At 40.1% G+C, this 18,079-nt stretch overlaps 1 protein-coding gene across 1 annotated transcript; it reads left to right on the top strand.

The window, feature by feature from the left end:
- The first annotated feature begins 212 nt into the window (after window positions 1–212).
- Window positions 213–2,416, top strand: LOC118901579 (cullin-4A-like). Its single transcript, XM_036864815.1, is given in 3 exon segments — window positions 213–851; window positions 853–2,300; window positions 2,303–2,416. Coding segments are annotated over 3 exon segments (1,824 nt in total). The 5' UTR covers window positions 213–519; the 3' UTR covers window positions 2,347–2,416.
- The last annotated feature ends 15,663 nt before the right edge of the window (window positions 2,417–18,079 follow it).

Here is an 18,079-nt window from a genome sequence, read left to right as displayed (position 1 = left end):
CGGGCGGCGGTTGGGCCGGGCCGGGCGGGGCTGAGGGAGCGCAGCGGAGGGCGGGCGAGTCCGGGCGGCGGAGACCGAGGCCGAGGCCGACGAGACCCCTCCGAAGGGCAACTTCTCGGCGCTTGTCGGACACACCAACGGCCTCACCAAGCCCGCGTCCCTCGCCGCGGCCACCACCTCCAACCCCAGGGCCGCCGGCGGCTCCAAGAAGCTTGTGATAAAGAATTTCCGAGACAGACCTAAATTGCCTGATAACTACACTCAGGACAGCTGGCAGAAACTTCATGAAGCAGTGAAAGCCATACAAAGTAGTACCTCCATCAGATAGAACCTGGAAGAGCTCTACCAGGCTGTTGAAAATCTTTTGTTCTCACAAAGTTTCCCCAGTGCTCTACCAGCAGCTGCGCCAGGTCTGTGAAGGCCACGTGCAAGCACAAATCCTTCAGTTTAGAGAACTCGCTAGATAGTGTTTTATTTTTAAAGAAGATTAACACATGCTGGCAGGATCACTGCAGACAAATGAACATGATCACAAGTATCTTCCTGTTTCTGGATCGTACTTACGTGCTTCAGAATTCTGTGCTTCCTTCCATCTGGGATATGGGATATGAACTATTTAGAAACCATATTATTAGTGATAAAATGGTTCAGACGAAAACCATCGATGGCATCCTGCTGCTGACCAAGAGGGAGCGGAGCGGGGAGGCCGTGGACCGGAGCCTGCTGGGCATGCTGTCTGACCTCCAGGTGTATAAAGATTCATTTGAACTGAAATTTTTGGAAGAAACTAATTGTTTATATGCTGCAGAAGGCCAAAGGTTAATGCAAGAAAGAGAGGTTCCGGAGTACCTGACATGTGAGTAAGCGCCTGGGGGAGGAGGGTGACCGCGTGATCACGTATCTAGACCACAGCACACAGAAACCACTGATTGCCTGTGTGGAGAAGTAGCTGTTAGGAGAACATTTAACAGCGATTCTGCAGAAAGGGCTGGACCACCTGTTGGATGAGAACAGAGTGCCCGACCTCACTCAGATGTACCAGCTGTTCAGCCGCGTGCGGGGCGGCCAGCAGGCGCTGCTGCAGCACTGGAGCGAGTACATCAAGACTTTTGGGACAACGATCGTTATCAATCCTGAAAAAGATAAAGATATGGTGCAGGACCTGCTGGATTTCAAGGACCGAGTGGACCACGTGATAGAAGTGTGCTTCCAGAGGAGCGAGAAGTTCATCAACCTGATGAAGGAGTCCTTCGAATCGTTCATCAGCAAGAGGCCAAACAAACCTGCAGAGCTGATCGCAAAGCATGTTGATTCAAAATTGAGAGCAGGTAATAAGGAAGCAACGGACGAGGAGCTGGAGAGGATCCTGGACAAGATCATGATCCTATTCCGGTTCATTCACGGTAAAGATGTCTTTGAAGCATTTTATAAGAAAGATTGGGCAAAAAGACTCCTCGTTGGAAAAAGTGCCTCCGTTGATGCTGAAAAGTCTATGCTGTCGAAGCTGAAGCACAAGTGTGGGGCTGCTTTCGCCAGCAAGCTGGAAGGCATGTTCAAGGACGTGGAGCTCTCTAAGGACATCATAGTTCATTTCAAGCAGTATATGCAGAATCAAAGTGACCCGGGCTCTATAGACCTGACAGTGAACCTACTTACGATGGGATACTGGCCGATGTACACCCCCATGGAAGTACATCTAACTCCAGAGATGATTAAGCTTCAGGAAGTATTCAAGACGTTTTATCTTGGAGAGCACAGCGGTTGAAAGCTTCAGAGGCAAACTACACTGGGTCACGCCATGTTGAAAGCAGAGTTTAAAGAGGGAAAGAAGGAGTTCCAGGTGTCGCTGTTCCAGACGCTGGTGCTTCTCATGTTCAACGAAGGGGACGGATTCAGCTTTGAGGACATAAAGATGGCCACTGGGATAGAGGACAACAAGCTGCGGAGGACATTGCAGTCCCTGGCCTGCAGGAAAGTGCGCGTCCTGATCAAAAGTCCCAAAGGAAGGGAGGTCGAAGACGGAGACAAATTCATCTTCAATGGAGAATTCAAGCACAAGTTGTTTCGGATCAAGATCAGTCAAATTCAGATGAAGGAAACCGTTGAAGAGCAGGTCGGCACCACAGAGCGCGTGTTCCAGGACCGGCAGTACCAGATCGACACTGCCATCGTCAGGATAATGAAGATGAGAAAGACGCTGGGCCACAACCTGCTCGTTTCCGAATTGTATAATCAGCTGAAGTTTCTCATCAAGCCTGGAGATTTGAAAAAGAGAATCAAATCTCTCATAGACAGAGACTACATAGAGACCAGGACAGTCCCAACCAGTACCGCTACGTGGCCTGAGGCTCGTGGCGGCTCCTCCCATGAGACACTAGAATGTATCTTTAGGGCAGAAACACTTCTGTGCTGTTTCCAGGACTTTCTGGGACTTAGCAACATGGCTGCTTTGGGACTAGCAGGAAAGGGGGGATCCTTGGATCCTCCTTCACAGGCTCAAGGATTTCTAAATGGCTTGTGTACCTTCCCTCCAGTTCTTCCTCCTGTTCTTTTAGGCGTTTGGATGGTTCCATGGCTCTACAGACTGACTCTGAGGTCGGACAAGCAGATACTGGTTTCTTAAAAGAGGCTCCTCTGTAAGCGGTGTTCTCGTGGCAGAAGCTGATGTTCGGTGTGTGTGTGTGAGAGACCCTCCGTGCTGCCCTTCTGTAGCTGCAGGGACACAAGCTCTTAGACCCAAAACAAGAACTCTTACTGGTGAACATTAGGGAGAAACAGTCAGTATTAAAGCTGGCTGGTCGATTATGCAGCCTGGATAGTAGCATCTGTTCCAGGTCTTTCAACAAGTGTTAACCTCTGAGGACTGGTTTTCAGGATGGGGCTCCTTGGCGAGACCTCTGATGCACCAGGAGGACACCACGTCCGACGTGTGTGATGCCGCGAGCCCATCAGCGCCTTCACTTTACTTCCACTGCGTCCCTTGGGGATTTTCTGTTTGAGGGTTTAGAGGGGGGCAGTGTGTGTATGTTTGCTGTTCTAAGATTGAGCCTAGCAGCCCCGTTCTCTGCATTGGGGAACTGCTGTTTGCTTTTTTCTAATTGCAGTGTTTGTATGATTGCGACAATAAAGTTTGGTTTTGTTTTCACGGCCCTGGGCAGGGTGGCTGTCCTCTGCTGTTAACCACTGTAAATGTTTCGGAGGAGACTTGACATTGTGAGCAGGGGTGACCTCGGTGGCACCTGCTTTCATGTTGTGTGCGCGCAGCTGAGGCTGAGCAGCGGACGATGATGTTCGTTTGGTAACTAAAACAAAGACACTTTTCTGAGAACATTTAAAAGTGCTTTATATTTTACATAATAGCATGCTTCATTTTGATGAAAAGCTACCAAAGGAATTTTGATCATGGTGTAAGTGTTGAAAGCAATATTTTCTGGAATATACCAAGTTTATATAATTTGATTTTTGTGCTAAATTATTAAAAGATTCTCCCTTTTTTGAAAAAAAAAAGGCTTTTAAAAATTGAAAACTTTAAACAAAAGAAATCTCATGCAGCTATTTTAATATCAGTCAAAACTGACTTTCAGATGAAAAGCTTCACTAGAGATAAGGATAAAGATAACTTATAATGATAAAGGCTAAATATAAAAGTAAAGTATAACAATTTTACATTTGCATGCACTTAATAATATGGGCCTCAAAATATATAAAGCAAAAATTTACAACTACAAGGAATTGATATAACAAGAAAAAAGTCAGTAAAGAAATAGAATATTTGAAAAACAAAATTAACAAAATAAATCTCACAGACATCTGTTGAAGACTCAATTCAGGACCTATAGAATATATATTTTGAAGCATACATACATAGAACATTTTTTTAAATAATTATATACTGGGACATAAAGCAAAATGAACAACTTTAAAAAAAATAAACTTCATAGAATATGCTCTCTGACAACAACTCAATTAAGCTAAAAATCAACAACAGAAAGACAGCTTGAAAATGCCCTGTTTGGTAAAGTTAAGAAATATACTTTTAAATAGGTCAAAGAACAAAGCATAATAATTTTTTTTTAATATTTTGAATAAAAATATAACAAAATTATGTATATACTTTACCTGGGATGAAGCTAATGGAATATAGAGAAATATATAGCGATAATTATTTATACTAGAAAAAAATAGAAATAGAAATGGAAAGATTGAACATCAATAAGCTAAGAGTCTCTCAGAAGAAATTAGAATTAAAAACACCAAAATAAACCCAAGTAACAGAGAGGAAAAGAATTAATATAGGTAAGAGCAGAAATTTAACTTTTAAAAATATTTTTAAAAGAATGAAGCTATTTATGGACTCTTTTGGAATGATGTCCAAGACATATTGTTGAGAGAGTTAAAAATAAATGTTGTATATAATCTGCTACCATTTGTGTAAAAGGGATATTTTATATTTTGAAAATTTTCAGTGCTTATACTCTTCATAATTTCTGAGTTTTAAACAAAATGAAGGTTACACTTTTAAAAAATTAAGTAAATAAAATTTTTAAATTAAAAAGGAATAAATGATCAGCTGAAGCTCCCAAAAGAAGAGGAACTAGGGGCAAGGCAGACTCACAAAGCCCTCATTCAAATATAGGGAAGATGCCGCTGCCTACTCATGTACTGATCTGAAGTGGATCGGGTGGCAGTGCCGGTGGTGGTGAAGGTGGTGGGATTGTGGTGATGACGGTGATGGTGCTGGTGCTCACTGTGGCACTGGATGTGAAGGTGGAAATGCAGGAGGTGCTGGAGGTGGAGGTGGAGGTAGTGGTGGTGAAGGTGGGGCTGGAGGTAGTGGTCATGTTCTGGTCAGGGTTTTGATGGTAAAGTTCTTAGAGCTGTTCCCACAGGCCACAGAGGTTCTATTTGCCAAACTTCCTAGGCAACAGACAAGGCTTAGTCATCAATATGAGCCAAAAAACATGAGAAATTTGATCACATCACTCCAGTTGAGATCACCATGTGTTCTCTCTTCTTTCCTTTGTGCTCTGATTAGATCCCTAACATCCAGTCTCCTCATTAGTTGCCATCTGTTGCTGAATTGATTTTCAAGGGGCTGGAGAATAACCCATCACGTGGAAGTTGACCATATAACATAAGGGGTTTGAGAAGAGGTGAGCTATAAGATATGACTTTTGATTGCTGATGCGACCATAGAATCCGAGAGCCGTTACCAAAAGAACAACTAATCATTTTATGCCTTGAGTAACAACTGCTATGTGTTTGAACAAGGCCATGCACCTGGTGGCCAATGGAAAGCTGAGAATGGGTCTTTAGAGGTGAAAGGCAGGTCCCTGGGTGATTTACAATGAGGACATGTGACCAAATTGCCACGGAAGGAAATAATTAGTAACCTCAGGAGAAAAGCCAAAACCTTGTGTAGACCACAGGGGTTTTACTATTCCTTCTCCCCTTCAGATTCACTGGCTCTAGGTCAGAGGTGAGGTGACTGGATGGGTTCCTTTCCCCAGAGAAGAGATTAGCTCCTGAGGAACAGCATCGCTATATCACCAGCCAGAAGCTTCAGTTTCCCTCTAATCATGACCCTTAATTTGTCCAAGCAGAGGGGGTTGATTGCTCAAAGCGGATGAAAAGCCAAAACCTTAGAATAACATTTTACCCACATTTAATCAATCATGTTTCACTCTACACCTCCCACAATCCCCACTTAGGCAACAACGCAGGAGCTCTTTGATTATCTCACTGGGTTCCACTGTATGCTTAAAAATTTCTTGAAATCAAATTGTCTTAGTTCACTTTTATTTAGAGAGAAATTCAGAGATTGCATTGTACATGATGGTTTTAAGAGGAAATATATAGCCTTAAGCATTGAACAAACAACAGGAAGAAAGAAGGAAAGGAAAAAAGGTAGGAAGGAAGGAAGGAAGGAGGGAGGCAGAGGAGGAGGCAGGGAGGGAGGAAGGGAAGGGGAGGAAGAGAAAGGATACAGAAGGTCAATGTACCAAAGGTCTGAGACTTACTGCCTTGGGAAAGTGCTAGTCAAGAGAAACTTTCCTGCCCCTTACTAATTTGGGGGCAAAATGAGAACCAATGTGAAAAAAGCAAAACTGACCAGGTGCGTCTATCCAGGACTAAGTTCTCGTGGGAGTGGAGGTGAGTGACATTTACTGCTTCAGGAGGATCTTGTTATTATTAACAGCATTATTGTTAGTCCAACTTCTTCCCAGTCCCTTCTTTAACGTCACTAAACTCCCTGAAAGTGACTTCTGTCTACTTTGGTCCTTTCAGTACCCTTTCAGCTTCCTTTGCATTATAATACACAGGCTAACAATACTATAATTTTCCCCCATTGAAATGTACCCTCTCCCCACCCCCCAAAATAGACTAGTGTGATTATTGCCTAGCTCTGAGAGCTTTGTGCTTCATCTTTTCTTGCAGTAACTAGACAGCCCTTTCTTATTCTTATGATAACTGAAACATTTGAACAATCATTGTCCTACAGAGGAGCTGATCTTAGAGCAATTGTGCTTTGTACCAACCCATCCCCTTTGGGATCAAGATCGGTTTTAAAATAATGACTTCTCTAGCAGTTTATTACCAGCCTGGAGTCATTTTCACACCTCAGAAGTGAAGGCTTAATGAGCAGAGAAATTAAAGAGAAAAATTCTGCTCCTGTCTTCTTAAATGGTGGCATTTTGGCAGCTCAGGAGAAACTTCCAAAGAGGAGCTGAACACAATCACCTTGTTCTCCAAATGACCTTTAGGTAATGAAGCTCAAAGTTTCCTCACCACAACTCCACCCCCTTCTTTTCCATCCTGGAGATGTCTCCCAGGAAGATCCGGTGGTGATAATGGAGTTGTGTGGGCATAATGAATTCACCTGACACAATGCTGGAAAGACAGTAATGGCTCAATAAAATCTTCCTGAGTAGTGACCACACCCCCCCCAGAGCCTCCCCACCACAGCAACTCCTTACCAAGAGTTGCAAATTCCTGGGCATCTTTTAGAAATACACTCAAATACCACTTGCTCTTATGACCCTTTCATAACTCTCCCAATTCCTCCTCTCTCTTCAGGGTTTTTATGTCAATAATAATATACACATATTATACACATAATATGTATACACACATAATAATATACACATATTATTGTGATTATTGTGTTATAATAGTCTATTTACATATCTGACTTTCCCATGAGACTTTGAGTTCTGCAAGTGCAGTGACCAAGCAGTGTTCATTTTTCATCCCTAATGTCCATTACAATGCTTAGCAACAGTAAGAATTTAGTAAATATTTGGTGAATGAATAAATGATGGGATGATTTCAATGATTCTTCTTCTTTTTTTCTTTTTTGTGTCTGCGCTGCATGGCATGTGAGATCTTAGTTCCCTGACCAGGGATTGAATGTGCGCCCCCTGCAGTAGAAGCACGAACTCTTAACCACTGGACCACCAGGGAAGTCCCCAAATGATTCTTTTCAAATGAATGATAGTATTGTCACCAAGGCTGTTGCTCCAGAATTATACCCCTGCCCCTCCCTTGAATAGAAACCAATTACTCTTATCTAAGTTTCAAGAGGAAGCTACAAAGAGGAAAACCAAGAACTGGTTAGAACCAACTAGGCCCAAGATGGCAGAGGATTTGACTTCCAGTAGACCTTGAGCCTCATTATACGCTCATTGTGATGCATTAGCATGCTAAATGACACACCCACCAGTGCCATGACAGTTGAAGATTGCCAGGCCAACAACCAGAAAAGCCCACATAAGTACTGAAAAGGAGAGTTGCATCATTTCAGGTCCACACCATACCCCTGTTCTCTGATAACTCATGAATATTCCTCCCACTCTTTTCAGTTCTCTCCCGTTTATCTTGACCCTCCTATATATTTGGTGTCTCCGCCTGAATTAGGTTGAGAAGCCGATTTGTGAACTAAGTCCCCTCTTCTCCATTCTTTGGCCATTGAATAAAGTTTGTGCTGTTCCAGTCTCAGCATCAATTTTGTTATTGGCTACACAAATCTGATCGAAAAAAGAACCTCCCTAATGGGACAGGGGTTCTCGGCCCAGGTTAGGACCCCGGTGCGTGTTCAGTCAACAAATTAGGTAACAGTATCAGGGCTCATACCCATTGATTCAAAATATAGGAATAAAGACCAGTAGGTAGATGTAAGGATTGACTTCTCTGCACTTGAATGCCATCGTGAAGTTAGAGAAGAAAGAGGATTCGCCAGTCCACATCCAACCTCTTAAATTAAACTTTCCATATCACTGCTAAATAGAGATGCCCTGGGAAGCATTTATACAAATTTATTAGCTTTCCCACCTGGGCTGGAAATATCAAAGATCTCATGTTTGGATGGTCTTTCCCTCATAACATCTGTAATCTTTGGGGATCTGTTTCTGGCTAAGAAATCTGCTGTGAGGGTATAACCAAATTGCTCAGAGTAGCCAAGTCAAATTAATGAAGCAGTGGAAATCAGTCTATCTCAGTAGCTGCCGAGCCAGCATCTGCCTGCTTAATTGTATATTTTGCTTGGTTGGATTTGAGGCTCTTATTGATATCTGGAACACTTTTCCCTTTCTGTTAATATTGGTAGTTAGAGTGCTAGATTTTGATTTCCAATACTTTCATTTATTTCCTCTTTGTGACAGGGAAAGCCATAGAGGGAAAAAATGAAGAGAAAAATGGCTGTTTAGGGGTAAGCGGGAGTATTGGATGAGGAAGGGAAATAAATATAGGAATATGAGAGTCCTTTTCCCTAGAGAACTCGGGAAGGTTGAGATCTCTTCAACATGATTGGCAGCCAATGTTATTAATGGGCATGGAAAGCATTTCTATGCAATCCCAGGTTCCACACCTTTGTTGAGTAGGGCTTATTGTCACCAGAGGCAGGAGATTCACCCCTCCTCTGCAGCAGATATAAGAAATGAGGCTGATTGCTTTAGAAAGGCCAAAGGAATTAAGCTGGTGTTTACTGCTTCATAAAGGAGTAGTGGACAAATTACCTAGCTAGACCATATTGGGTGGAATTGTTAGTTGAAAGTGACAACCAGGCCTGTTATTTACACTGCACTTTGGAAATTTCAGCTGGGAGGCTTGGAGCTCTCAATTGTGCATTGTAAAGCTTCTTTTGTACTTCTGGCTCATTTTGTGTTGGGAATCATTTAGCCATTGACTTTAACTGCTAATACAGCTCCATCAAATACCAAGAATAAATCAAAATTACTGGATCATTCAAAATCTGTCCTCAGAGTTGTTTATATGTATTTTTTCCACCATTACTTCAGTAGAGTTACAAGAGAAGCTGCTAAATTATGATATATTGTGCATGCCTTGTTGCTATCTTCCTAGAGCCTCTTGCAAATAAGACGTAATCCATGACAAATTCTTCTTCTAGTTATACAAAACATAAATAATGATAATAAAAAGGGAATCAAATTTATGAAAAATGAGGAAGAGATGGAAGAGAGATGTTTCAAATAAATAGCTCTTCTCTCAGTCTTGGCTCTTGCTGGGAAAGACAAAGGAGGAATTTTAAAGCTAATTTCACCACACAAGGGCCTAAATTCCTGTCTGTCTAGTCTACAAGAGAGTGATAAAAGACTCTCACATACTTTTTTTTTTGAAGCTGGATCTACTAACTTTTAGCCTTATATATAAAATTTCCAAGCATTATTTGTAAAACCATTCCACCCAAAGAAATATTTGGTGTGTACAAATCATCATGGATCATGAAGATAACAGTGAGGGAGACCCAACCTGGTGATTAGAGGTTCACTAATATTCATTATATGTCAATAGACCTCACATGGTAAAAGTCACTGGAGTATTTAATCTGAGCAAGTCTGCCATCCTGCCTGAATCTTTGTTTTATGGCTTTTTAAATTGCAGTTCAAAGGATAGATGGATAAATAAATTAGCATTAGATTTATTCACAGTGGAGTAAGAAATATTGTGGCAGGAAGAAATTGCTAATATCTTAAGTCTCTCTGCCTCTCACCACTTTTACTTCTAAAATTTCTAGCAGACATGTTTGGAAAATTATAAAATCTACCTACAAATGTTAACAATGTCTTGTTAATTGAAGGCCCTACTCCTATTTTCTACTTAAATCATTATTTTCTCCCTTTGTGCCATAGGTACATCTTGTAGATCTGTGTGATATTGGAAGACATAAAGCAACAAATCAAAAAAAAATCCTATCTCAAGACATCATGGTCATTAATCTTACATTAACACAGCACAATAAAAGATTTAGGAGTGGGCATTTATCAAATTATACTTTCCCCTGACTGGTATTACAATACAAACATAAAGCTGATAGATGAGGCACTAACTGAACTCTCCAATAGGAGCATCAACAAAGACCATTTGAATTATATCATAATAACAAGACATATTTTTTTCAGATTCCAGAACTCACAAACGTCTGCTTTGAAGGAGGTTTCAGAAACTGTTATGAGTCTTGTAAATTTGGATTGTCACTGCTGTATCCTCCTAGGCATCGATAATCAGACACTATCACAGACTGTTGGCTCTCCAGGGCCCCAGATCAAATCAGCACAGCAGTTTAGAAATCTAAAGAGAGAGAAGAGCCTTTGCAATTAAGAGTGTTCTGCCCATTTATAGAATCAAATTTTCCAGGAACACAGCTTAGTATAAATCATGTTTCATGAACATTTCAACATAATATAACGAACACAAGCATTTCAATGAAGCACATAGCAGAGCAATTTATACTAGCAGATGGTTAGCCCTGGGATCAGAGCAATTATCTCCTTACTCTACACACAGGGGTAGCCAAAGATTCAACAGTTGACTATTCAAAGCAACTTAGCAATACAAGGGAATTTCTGAGATATTAAAACAAACAGGGTTTGCATCCTTCTCTGCGCACAAGCAAGCCCTGGAGAATGTTCTGAAGAATAAATGATGATTGTTTATCTGTATGTGCATGGTCACCCTGCTGAGTTATCTCAGAGAACTGGACCCAGAAGATCTGAGGCCTCAGAAGACTGTTCACCATTCCACCACCCCTAGAAGGCTTAGGCCTTTTTCTTGACTATTGTCTGGAAAATGATTCTCTTCCTTCTTTTATCTTTCCACTTTGTCATCCTAAATCTATGGACAGCTTAAATTGCCCTACCTAAAACAAATCAATAATTACCAACACAAAGTTTGCAATTCACACGTCAAGTGGTGAAGAGATAGGAATTTGTATATCATTTTCTGATATGCAACTACAGAAATGGAACCAGCGCACCCAAACCAGCTAAAGAAAGATGTTTACTGGGGGAAAATATGGTTGAATACAGAAAATAGATATATAACCTGTGTCTAGATCAAAATATTAGTTCAAATCACCTAAATTATAAATACTTCTATCAGTTCTCCTGGGTTATGATGCAAACACTCCCAAATTTTGGACATAATGCCTAACTTTGGCAGAAGTAATTATAATATGAATATGAATTAAACATGGTATGTATGGACTCAGTCCCTTTTGCATACCTAAATAAAACAAAAGTTAGAAATGAAATTAAACAAACAATGGTTGGTGGTGGAGGGTTGGACTGGAGGAAAATTAGAAATCAGGCCACTGTACAAAATGGAGAGTCACAGGGAGACAGCCACCCAGGAAAAACTTGAAGCAAAGAGATAGTCACAGAATTTATGACTTGGGAAAAAAAAAAGAAATTTAAGAAGATGGTTAGTGATGGAAAACTAAGGGATCAGGGACGCTCAGAATGTTGAAGACTGGATTACCTGTAAGTCTTACAGACGCCAGCCAGAAACTAGGCACGCCAGCTGCCTCCATCCACACAGAATTAGAAAGAGGTGGCCTCTAGCTTGGAGTAGGGGTGAAAACCAAGGAAGAATTAGGAAATATAATATAGAGGCTACCCTGAAATCCTGAGCATTACCTTCAGCAGAGTCTTTTTGGATTCAATGACTTCTGGAGTCTATTAATCACTACCAGGTATGACCTTCTCCCCTTAGATGAGTAAAGTGGCTTTACATGCCTCATGGTTGACTGAGCAGATTTTAGGTGCATTCTCTATTTAGGAAGAAGGCCTCCCTCGGAGAGATATAAAAGGGAAAGTTTATACAGAGACAAAGTGGGAGCCTGGCATGAGAACTCCCTTGGCCCTGGCAACTGAGTTAATTTTATTACCGCTGACAAGATAGTTTGCTGAAAGAGTGCTTTACTCTCTGGTTTCCACTCAAACAATTTCAGACACTCCAAGGTCTCTATGTCTACTTTGGTCTCAATGAGAAAAATAAGAACGAAAAGAATAACAAAAATTTTTAATTTTTTTTTTTAAAACATCTTTATTGAAGTATAATTGCCTTACAATGGTGTGTTACCTTCTGCTTTATAACAAAGTGAATCAGTTATACACATACAATATGTTCCCATATCTCTTCCCTCTTGCATCTCCCTCCCTCCCACCCTCCCCATCCCACCCCTCTAGGTGGTCACAAAGCACCGAGCTGATCTCCCTGTGCTATGTGGCTGCTTCCCACTAGCTATCTATTTTACATTTGGTAGTGTATATATGTCCATGACACTCTCTTACCCTGTCACATCTCACCCCAACCCCTCCCCATATCCTCAAGCCCATTCTCTAGTAGGTCTGTGTCTTTATTCCCGTCTTGCCACTAGGTTCTCCATGGCCTTTTTTTTTTTTTTTTTCCTTAGATTCCGTATATATGAGTTAGCATACTGTATTTCTTTTTCTCTTTCTGACTTACTTCACTCTGTATGACAGACTCTAACTCCATCCACCTCATTACAAATACCTCCATTTCATTTCTCTTTATGGCTGAGTAATATTCCATTGTATATATGTGCCACATCTTCTTTATCCATTCATCTGTCGATGGACATTTAGGTTGCTTCCATGTCCTGGCTATTGTAAATAGAGCTGCAATGAACATTTTGGTACATGACTCTTTTTGAACTATGGTTTTCTCAGGGTATATGCCCAGTAGTGGGATTGCTGGGTCGTATGGTAGTTCTATTTGTAGTTTTTTAAGGAACCTCCATACCGTTCTCCATAGTGGCTGTATCAATTTACATTCCCACCAACAGTGCAAGAGTGTTCCCTTTCCTCCACACCCTCTCCAGCATTTATTGTTTCTAGATTTTTTGATGATGGCCATTCTGATCGGTGTGAGATGATATCTCTTTGTAGTTTTGATTTGCATTTCTCTAATGATTAATGATGTTGAGCATTCTTTCATGTGTCTGTTGGCAATCTGTATATCTTCTTTGGAGAAATGTCTATTTAGGTCTTCTGCCCATTTTTGGATTGGGTTGTTCGTTTTTTTGTTATTGAGCTGCATGAGCTGCTTGTAGATCTTGGAGATTAATCCTTTGTCAGTTGCTTCATTTGCAAATATTTTCTCCCATTCTCAGGGTTGTCTTTTGGTCTTCTTTATGGTTTCCTTTGCTGTGCAAAAGCTTCTTTTTTTTTTTTTTGCAGAATAAATTTTTTTTTTTATTTTATTTTATTTTTTTTTTAAACATCTTTATTGAAGTATAATTGCCTTACAATAGTGTGTTAGCTTCTGCTTTATAACAAAGTGAATCAGTTATACATATACAATATGTTCCCATTTCTCTTCCCTCTTGCATCTCCCTCCCTCCCACCCTCCCCATCCCACCCCTCTAGGTGGTCACAAAGCACCGAGCTGATCTCCCTGTGCTATGCGGCTGCTTCCCACTAGCTATCTATTTTACATTTGGTAGTGTATATATGTCCATGACACTCTCTTACCCTGTCACATCTCACCCCACCCCCTCCCCATATCCTCAAGTCCATTCTCTAGTAGGTCTGTGTCTTTATTCCCGTCTTGCCACTAGGTTCTTCATGGCCTTTTTTTTTTTTTTTTCCTTAGATTCCGTATATATGTGTTAGCATACTGTATTTGTTTTTCTCTTTCTGACTTACTTCACTCTGTATGACAGACTCTAACTCCATCCACCTCATTACAAATACCTCCATTTCATTTCTTTTTATGGCTGAGTAATATTCCATTGTATATATGTGCCACATCTTCTTTATCCATTCATCTGTCGATGGACATTTAGGTTGCTTCCATGTCCTGGCTATTGTAAATAGAGCTGCAATGAACATTTTGGTACATGACTCTTTTTGACCTATGGTTTTCTCAGGGTATATGCCCAGTAGTGGGATTGCTGGGTCGTATGGTAGTTCTATTTGTAGTTTTTTAAGGAACCTCCATACTGTTCTCCATAGTGGCTGTATCAATTTACATTCCCACCAACAGTGCAAGAGTGTTCCCTTTCCTCCACACCCTCTCCAGCATTTATTGTTTCTAGATTTTTTGATGATGGCCATTCTGACCGGTGTGAGATGATATCTCATTGTAGTTTTGATTTGCATTTCTCTAATGATTAATGATGTTGAGCATTCTTTCATGTGTCTGTAGGCCATCTGTATATCTTCTTTGGAGAAATGTCTATTTAGGTCTTCTGCCCATTTTTGGATTGGGTTGTTCGTTTTTTTGTTATTGAGCTGCATGAGCTGCTTGTAAATCTTGGAGATTAATCCTTTGTCAGTTGCTTCATTTGCAAATATTTTCTCCCATTCTGATGGTTGTCTTTTGGTCTTGTTTATGGTTTCCTTTGCTGTGCAAAAGCTTTTAAGTTTCATTAGGTCCCATTTGTTTATTTGTGTTCTTATTTCCATTTCTCTGGGAGCTGGGTCAAAAAGAATCTTGCTGTGATGTATGTCATAGAGTGTTCTGCCTATGTTTTCCTCTAAGAGTTTGATAGTGTCTGGCCTTACACTTAGGTCTTTAATCCATTTTGAGTTTATTTTTGTGCATGGTGTCAGGGAGTGTTCTAATTTCATACTTTTACATGTACCTGTCCAATTTTCCCAGCACCACTTATTGAAGAGGCTGTCTTTTCTCCACTGTATATGCTTGCCTCCTTTATCAAAAATAAGGTGACCATATGTGTGTGGGTTTATCTCTGGGCTTTCTATCCTGCTCCATTGATCTATATTTCTGTTTTTGTGCCAGTACCAAACTGTCTTGATTACTGAAGCTTTGTAGTATAGTCTGAAGTCAGGGAGCCTGATTCCCCCAGCTCCATTTTTCGTTCTCAAGATTGCTTTGGCTATTCGGGGTCTTTTGTGTTTCCATACAAATTGTGAAATTTTTTGTTCTAGTTCTGTGAAAAATGCCAGTGGTAGTTTGATAGGGATTGCATTGAATCTGTAGATTGCTTTGGGTAGTAGAGTCATTTTCACAATGTTGATTCTTCCAATCCAGGAACATGGTATATCTCTCCATCTATTTGTATCATCTTTAATTTCTTTCATCAGTGTCTTATAATTTTCTGCATACAGGTCTTTTGTCTCCTTAGGTAGGTTTATTCCTAGATATCTTATTCTTTTTGTTGCAATGGTAAACGGGAGTGTTTTCTTAATTTCACTTTCAGATTTTTCGTCATTAGTGTATAGAAATGCAAGCGATTTCTGTGCATTAATTTTGTATCCTGCTACTTTACCAAATTCATTGATTAGCTCTAGGAGTTTTCTGGTAGCATCTTTAGGATTCTCTATGTATAGTATCATGTCATCTGCAAATAGTGACAGCTTTACTTCTTCTTTTCCGATTTGGATTCCTTTTATTTCTTTGTCTTCTCTGATTGCTGTGGCTAACACTTCCAAAACTATGTTGAATAATAGTGGTGAGAGTGGGCAACCTTGTCTTGTTCCTGATCTTAGTGGAAATGGTTTCAGTTTTTCACCATTGAGGACAATGTTGGCTGTGGGTTTGTCATATATGGCCTTTATTATATTGAGGAAAGTTCCCTCTATGCCTACTTTCTGCAGGGCTTTTATCATCAATGGGTGTTGAATTTTGTCGAAAGCTTTCTCTGCATCTATTGAGATGATCATATGGTTTTTCTCCTTCAATTTGTTAATATGGTGTATCACATTGATTGATTTGCGTATATTGAACAATCCTTGCATTCCTGGGATAAACCCCACTTGATCATGGTGTATGATCCTTTTAATGTGCTGTTGGATTCTGTTTGCTAGTATTTTGTTGAGGATTTTTGCATCTATGTTCATCAGTGATATTGGTCTGTAGTTTTCTTTCTTTGTGACATCTTTGTCTGGTTTTGGTATCAGGGTGATGGTGGCCTCGTAGAATGAGTTTGGGAGTGTTCCTCCCTCTGCAATATTTTGGAAGAGTTTGAGAAGGATAGGTGTTAGCTCTTCTCTAAATGTTTGATAGAATTCACCTGTGAAGCCATCTGGTCCTGGGCTTTTGTTTGTTGGAAGGTTTTTAATCACAGTTTCAATTTCAGTGCTTGTGATTGGTCTGTTCATATTTTCTATTTCTTCCTGGTTCAGTCTCGGCAGTTTGTGAATTTCTAAGAATCTGTCCATTTCTTCCAGGTTGTCCATTTTATTGGCATAGAGTTGCTTGTAGTAATCTCTCATGATCTTTTGTATTTCTGCAGTGTCAGTGGTTACTTCTCCTTTTTCATTTCTAATTCTATTGATCTGAGTCTTCTCCCTTTTTCTCTTCATGAGTCTGGCTAATGGTTTATCAATTTTGTTTATCTTCTCAAAGAACCAGCTTTTAGTTTCATTGATTTTTGCTATTGTTTCCTTCATTTCTTTTTCATTTATTTCTGACCTGATCTTTATAATTTCTTTCCTTGTGCTGGCTTTGGGGTTTTTTTGTTCTTCTTTCTCTAATTGCTTTAGGTGCAAGGTTAGGTTGTTTATTCGAGATGTTTCCTGTTTCTTGAGGTAGGCTTGTATTGCTATAAACTTCCCTCTTAGCACTGCTTTTGCTGCGCCCCATAGGTTTTGGGTCGTCGTATCTCCATTGTCATTTGTTTCTAGGTATTTTTTGATTTCCCCTTTGATTTCTTCAGTAATCACTTCGTTATTAAGTAATGTATTGTGTAGCCTCCATGTGTTTGTATTTTTTACACATCTTTTCCTGTAATTGATATCTAGTCTCATAGCGTTGTGGTCGGAAAAGATACTTGATACGATTTCAATTTTCTTAAATTTACCAAGGCTTGATTTGTGACCCAAGATATGATCTATCCTGGAGAATGTACCATGAGCACTTGAGAAAAATGTGTATTCTGTTGTTTTTGGGTGGAATGTCCTATAAATATCAATTAAGTCCATCTTGTTTAATGTATCATTTAAAGCTTGTGTTTCCTTATTTATTTTCATTTTGGATGATCTGTCCATTGGTGAAAGTGGGGTGTTAAAGTCCCCTACTATGATTGTGTTGCTGTCGATTTCCCCTTTTATGGCTGTTAGTATTTGCCTTATGTATTGAGGTGCTCCTATGTTGGGTGCATAAATATTTACAATTGTTATACCTTCCTCTTGGATTGATCCCTTGATCATTATATAGTGTCCTTCTTTGTCTCTTGTAATAGTCTTTATTTTAAAGTCTATTTTGTCTGATATGAGAATTGCTACTCCAGCTTTCTTTTGATTTCCATTTGCATGGAATATCTTTTTCCATCCCCTCACTTTCAGTCTGTATGTGTCTCTAGGTCTGAAGTGGGTCTCTTGTAGACAGCATATATATGGGTCTTGTTTTTGTATCCATTCAGCCAGCCTGTGTCTTTTGGTGGGAGCATTTAATCCATTTACATTCAAGGTAATTATCGATATGTATGTTCCTATTCCCATTTTCTTAAATGTTTTGGGTTTGTTATTGTAGGTGTTTTCCTTCTCTTGTGTTTCTTGCCTAGAGAAGTTCCTTTAGCATTTGTTGTCAAGCTGGTTTGGTGGTGCTGAACTCTCTCAGCTTTTGCTTGTCTGTAAAGGTTTTAATTTCTCCATCGGATCTGAATGAGATCCTTGCTGGGTAGAGTAATCTTGGTTGTAGGTTTTTCTCCTTCATCACTTTAAGTATATCCTGCCACTCCCTTCTGGCTTGCAGAGTTTCTGCTGAAAGATCAGATGTTAACCTTATGGGGATTCCCTTGTGTGTTATTTGTTGTTTTTCCCTTGCTGCCTTTAATATGTTTTCCTTATAT

The sequence above is a fragment of the Balaenoptera musculus genome, chromosome 1 (genome assembly GCF_009873245.2).
Source record: "Balaenoptera musculus isolate JJ_BM4_2016_0621 chromosome 1, mBalMus1.pri.v3, whole genome shotgun sequence".
Taxonomy (NCBI): domain Eukaryota; kingdom Metazoa; phylum Chordata; class Mammalia; order Artiodactyla; family Balaenopteridae; genus Balaenoptera; species Balaenoptera musculus.
This window is presented reverse-complemented; position numbering and strand designations above follow the sequence as displayed.